At 42.1% G+C, this 6,000-nt stretch overlaps 1 protein-coding gene across 1 annotated transcript in view; it reads left to right on the forward strand.

Annotated features, from left to right (window-relative positions):
• The window catches only part of LOC102418072 (phenylalanine--tRNA ligase, mitochondrial), a 159,093-nt gene extending 154,226 nt beyond the window's left edge, over positions 1 to 4,867 (forward strand). The window contains exon 5 of the mRNA XM_023763030.1: positions 4,818 to 4,867. Coding sequence (XP_023618798.1) covers positions 4,818 to 4,825 — 8 coding nt within the window. The 3' untranslated portion in view covers positions 4,826 to 4,867. The remainder of the gene's footprint in view (positions 1 to 4,817) is intronic.
• The last annotated feature ends 1,133 nt before the right edge of the window (positions 4,868 to 6,000 follow it).

Genomic DNA, 6,000 nt, shown 5'->3' on the forward strand with positions numbered 1-6,000 from the left:
GTATGATTGGAGGAGCTATAAACGCTTCAGGGCTTCCTAGGCCACTGCTAATTCCTAAATATGCATACAGAGTTTGCTTTCATTCTAAGCTTTTTGTACATTTCCTGAAAAAGTTACTTTTGGGTTAATTTACATATAAAAGTCCTGTATTTTCATCTGATTTTCATTCTGCTACTTCAGGTAGGGAGAAATAAATGGAAAAGTCTTCAGTGTTGACTTCTAAGACTTTATTACCACAGACAGCTTCATTATGTTTATGGAAATCTATTGTGCTTTGAAGAAATTAATCTAGCCTCACTCGCAATCTGTATATGTTTACACAGAATGAACAAACGTGGCATTACGTTTCATGATAATTCAATTATTCCTGTCTTCAGGAAACGTGCTTAGTATTTAATTCTAAGTAAGTCAGTATAATGGTTCTTGAACTGTCATAAGAATTTATTTTGAGCTCACTGCTTACTTTTATAATCCGTGGAGATATGGCTAGTTGGGACTTTTCATTATTATAGCCCTGACCCGGTATTTGGGGTTATGGGCAACATCTTTCTTGGTGTTATAGAGCTAATATAAGATACTATTCCTGCTAGATTTTTCTTAGAATTTAGAGAAGTAAAGCTAAAGCTCTACATGATTAATATTTTATCTTAGAATCTACTATATAATAGAATCTATATGGAATCTCTATGATTGTTACTCAACTTACATTTTCCCCCCACAACATTCTTTGAGGCAAGAGTCATACTTAATTGATACTTGTTAGTGGTTGCAATATTAAAAATTATTGAAGAAATTCTAAGTAGGGTTTTCCACAGGCAGAGATGGAGTGGGGTGTACTGTTGCCAGGGGAAAAATTTGAATTTGGCTGAATGCCTAGTTGTTTGGAATCTTTGAGGAGCAAGGTGTAGTTGGGTGTGGCACAGGACTAGGAGTTGAGAATGAATTGTAAAGGTAGACTGGGGCCTAGATCAGGAAGCACAGAAGGCTGTATTAAGGGTTGGGAATGGGGAACCACTAGAAGTTCTAAACACAAATCATATGTTTAGATCAATGTGCCATATCAGGCCCTTTCTGACTTGGCGTTCCCCCACCCCTCCAGCTTTCTTTCCCACTCTTGTCTGCAGGTACTCCATGCTCTGAGGAGCTTTGGAATGTGCCACGTATGCTCTGTCAGTGTTTCCCAACAGGACACTGGGCAGTCATAGCACTCGCTTGTCAGAGTGTGCTCTAGTTTGTATATTGCTCTGCCTCCCACTATCCATGAGCGATTGAAGAGAGGAGATCAAGTTTCTCTACTTATTTGTCACAGTGCTTCACATACGCCTCATCTTTAATAGGCACTCAGTAGATACTTATTGAATGCGCGGGTGGGTGAATGCATTTGGCACAAAACCTCCACTCTGTACTGAAAGATAGATTGAATGGGACAGAGATGGGAGGCAGTGAGATTGGCCAGGAGCATCATGCAATAGCCTAGGAGAGGCATGTTGCGAGAGTGAGTTATGTCTGTGGCAGGAGACATTCAAAGGAGGAAATGGATTCTGGAGACCTGAAGGAAGTAGAGCTGACAGCGAGGCACAGATAAAATGGATGTTATGAAAAGGCAAGAGCAGCAGAAAAGCAAAGGCAGGGCACCTGAAATGTACCTGATTATCTCACTCTCTAGATGTTTTGTTTGGAGACAGGGATTAATTGCTTTGGTTTGAAAAACTATTACTGAATTTGCACAGCAGAGTACATCATGGAGCACTAAGCATCACTTGCTTAATTATTTATATTTATTTAGTTTAATAAACAGAGTTTTACAAAGGCTATGAGATAGTGACATCTATAGATATAGATATATTTGTCTAAAACAAAAATTGTTGGGCAAAAGGTAAAGGAAAAATAAAATCAGAAAATAATAAAGCTGGGTTGAGGTTTCAACAAAGAAATACACATTTTGTCAGTTGCTATAAGGAAACATAGGTATGGCTCTAGATACCTAATGGTTAAAGGAAAGAGGGAAACATAATTGATTAATACTGTCTACGGTATCTTAAGGTGAAAACATGCCCATGTTTTTCAGAGGAAGCTGAGAGAAAATCCTCCTTCATCTGTGCAGCAGCGTGTCTATAAAATAATTGAATTTCATAATATTCTTTTTTACATCCCTTAGTCTTTTCTTACTAGTGTGATAGGATTTGATTTGCTCTGTTAAATGTTACAATGAAGTTGTGAAAGATCTCTATAACCCAATCCACAGATTATTTCCAAACCCTGTTTTCTGTCTTTTACCAATTACTTCCTTGATGAGTCAGTATTTGCAAGCCCCTGTGTGGTATACCATGTTGCCAGGTGCCTTATGGCACAAAAGTTATGTAGGCATTTCTTTTTATTTTATTTTATTTATTGCTTTTGGGGGGGGGGGGGAGAGAGAGAGAGAGAGAGAGAGAGAGAGAGAGAGAGAGAGAGAGATCAATTTGTTGTTCGACTTATTTATGCATTCATTATTTGCTTCCTGTATGTGCACTGACCGGGGATTGAACCCACAACCTTGGCATGTTGGAACATCTCTAACCACCTGAGCTACCCAGTCAGGGCCAGGGATTTCTTAAGGAACTCACAGTCCCAATGAGCAGTCTAGGTATAAACACATGGAAAGTGTGTTAAATGCAAGAGTTGAATGAGATAAACATCCAGGAAGTAAGCGAAGCAGTACCTGGCCCACTGCTATATGCCTGCTGAGACATTAGATGATGTTTGTGAGTTCAGATGGAGAGACTAATGGCCAAGGGAGGGTTGAGAAGGGGGAATGGTTTTTTTAAATGAAAGCCTCAATGTCTTTTTTTTAAAAAAATATATTTTATTGATTTTTACTGAGAGGAAGGGAGAGGTATAGAGAGTTAGAAACATTGATGAGAGAGAAACATCGATCAGCTGCCTCCTGCACACCTCCTACTGGGGATGTGCCCACAACCAAGGTACATGCCCTTGACCGGAATGGAACCTAGGACCCTTCAGTCCGAAGGCCGACGCTCTATCCAGTGAGCCAAACCGGTTAGGGCTCAATGTCTTTTATTATTGAGTTTATACATTAAATTGGAAATGGAGTTAACATTTGATTCTTCTAACAGATTTTGAATATTTGAATTTTAGTAGTCTTTAGAAACATCATGTTTCTTTTTTTCCTTCTTCTTCTTCTTCTTTTTTTTGCAAAGAAGTGTGCCTAGTAGTTTTATGAGTCTGTTTCAGGTTACTAAATATGTCCTTCATTCCATGGAGCCATGGACATGCCTTTCTGCTGTCATTCCTAAATGCTGAACTGACAATCCTTATTTTCTAATTTATATCCTTTCCAAATGGTTTGTACTGTTCTGAAAATTAAAAACTTATTTTTCAAAGGATAAGCTTTTAACAGTCAGTTCTTTGTCATTATAATCTCTTTATAATCTTTGGATTCTCAGTGCTCTGAGGGCACAGTCCAAAACCCTTACTTTATATACTCTTCTAACTAGTGCCCTTTCTAGCTTTGGTCCTGCCCACCTCTCTAGCAGCTCCAAGCCCCTGTCCCCCTGGCACTTGCTTATTTCTGCCACATAGACCTTTCAGTTCTTCCTCGGGCCTTGCTCATACCCTTTCTTCTATTAGGACTTCCATGGTTGGGTAGAGAACCCTGTGAAACTCTATTTAGCACATGCACACCTCCTCCATGGCAAGCATTACCATTGCAATTAATTGATGGCAACTGTGTCTTTATTCAGTAGCTCTGATTCTAGCCCCCTCCCAAGACTGTAAGTGCCATGAGGACAAGGACCCTGTTGGCCATTCACTGCTGACTCCCGACAGCTAGCAGTGCCTGGTGCAGAGCTGATGATCACAAATACTTATTTTCAAACAACAGTGTCATTGTGAGCTTCTGTTCTCTGATCTTCATTCTTGATTATTGCTCATTTGTTATTTGTTTATTACCTTGCAGATAGTTACCAAGCATCTTTTTTATTTTAAATGTTTGCAGTAGATTCCAAAAAGCCACTTCAAAGCTGACAGAAGCCTCTATTTGTTGCCTTTCAAATACATACACTTTTAGCACCAAGGAAGATTTTTAAAGCTTGGATATGTGTTATTCTCCAGGGAGCCAGTGGGGGAGGCCAGTTTGTGCAAGAGTTAGTCAAGTGATGTCTGATGTGGTTTACTGAGCAATTTCAAAGCAAAGTAAAGGCAGTAATCTCAGAAATTCTAAGCTGCAGTGTTGTAAAAGTGTAGAGAGTGTTGCTTTCATTTCATTTACCTGAAATCAGGATGTTTCCTCCATTCTGTTCCCAATTGCTTTTTATTATCTTAACTAGTGACCTGTTGAGCGAAATTGCGCGAGACCCAGGACCTCCCCACCCCCCCATGCCATGGGACCACCCTGAGTCCCAGAGTCCCGCCCCGCATGGCCTGCGTGCCACGGGACGGCCCCAAGTCTTGGAGTGCCACCCCGATGCCCTGCCTCCGGGCCTTGCACAGTGGCCACCGGGCCCCGCCCCCGCGGCGTGCACACGGGGCCACGGAAACCCCGGCAGAAGTTGCGTGAAGCGGACGCTGGGGCCCTTGCACCCCTGCGGGGCCTCAGGAACCCCAGTGGAAGCCCCTGGCCCCACCCCTGCTGCCCCGCCCCCGCTGTGCACGCCACCATCTTGTGACTGTTATGGCGATGGCGTGAGGGTCAATTTGCATATTACTGCTTTATTATATGAATATTCTGTGCCATGGAGGTTCTCAACATTTACAAAATAAAGATCTTTGGAGATCTATAAATTGCTGATTTCTAATTTCATCGTTCTTAATTATAGGTTACTGAAAATGCAAACAACAGGGGCAATGTGGGGCAGTGGAAAGAGCATTATACTCAGCACCTGGTGACCTGGATAATAGTTGTGGTTTTACAACTGATTCAATTCTCTGGCTGGACTATGTGAGTTGAGGGGAATTCTTTGACATTCCCAGCCTTTGTTTCCTCATCTATAAAAGGAACATATTAAATATGATATTTAAGATTGTTTATAGTCCCAGTTTATACTCACTACAACGCATCGTTTTGTTTGTTCATTTAACAAATACTTATTGCACACCTACCATGTGCCGACTACTTTTCTGAGTGCTCGTGATACAGCAGAGCATAAACAAACGAACCTCTTGCCCTGTTGAAGCTTGTGTTCTGGAGGCATTTGGAGGGTTCAGTGTTTACTCAGTATCAGTGTGTTACAGTTCTGTGGGATTAAAGGGTGTGGCTAGAGAATATGGTCAGTGAAGAGAGGGCATTTCTCATAATGCCTGTGGGGTCAGCAGGGAGGACAGAATATTCCTCATTCCTGTCCTTATCTACCCACATTTCCTGGCAAATGCACTACTCACAACCAGGAGGAAAATGAGCCTGAGGTCTTGTGTTACAGAAAATTTCCCAGGGCCCAGAGACCAAAAAGGCTGACAACTCCATCATTAAATTAAGAGTCTATTAAGGGAACTTCCATACAAGGCACATCTTGGGTGGTGGCATGATGACATGGGTGTCCTCTGTACTGTGTGGAAGATGCTAAGGAGTTATATAGGACAGGGCAGGGTGGATAGGAGTACTGGGGTGTCACCTTCCACCTTACCCCCCATAAGGGGAAGATGCTTTGCATATTTTGCTTGCCTTGAGCAGGGCAATGGCCTGTTCTAGGAACCAGCATGTCTGGGCATAGGGGAGGGGCCCATCGGACAGTATCTGAGGGATTTGAGGGAAACAATCTTTGTTCTGGCCAGGATTTTACTGGCTGGTCTGGCAGTGGTCAGTTCTGGAATAGTCTGTCATATACACCTTGAGAGCCTTTCCAGCTATTTGATTTAGTGTCCAATTGTGACACTCCAAGTACTCAGTGAGCCTGTACTGTCTGCAAGACAAAGTAAAATACCTGCTGTTCCAGCGAGGCTTCGGACCACCCTTGTCACCTTCCTCTACAAGTGCCCCTGGTAGTGGGTCTTGGCCATTCAGTG

Source organism: Myotis lucifugus, unplaced genomic scaffold (assembly GCF_000147115.1).
Source record: "Myotis lucifugus unplaced genomic scaffold, Myoluc2.0 scaffold_272, whole genome shotgun sequence".
Taxonomy (NCBI): Eukaryota; Metazoa; Chordata; class Mammalia; order Chiroptera; family Vespertilionidae; genus Myotis; species Myotis lucifugus.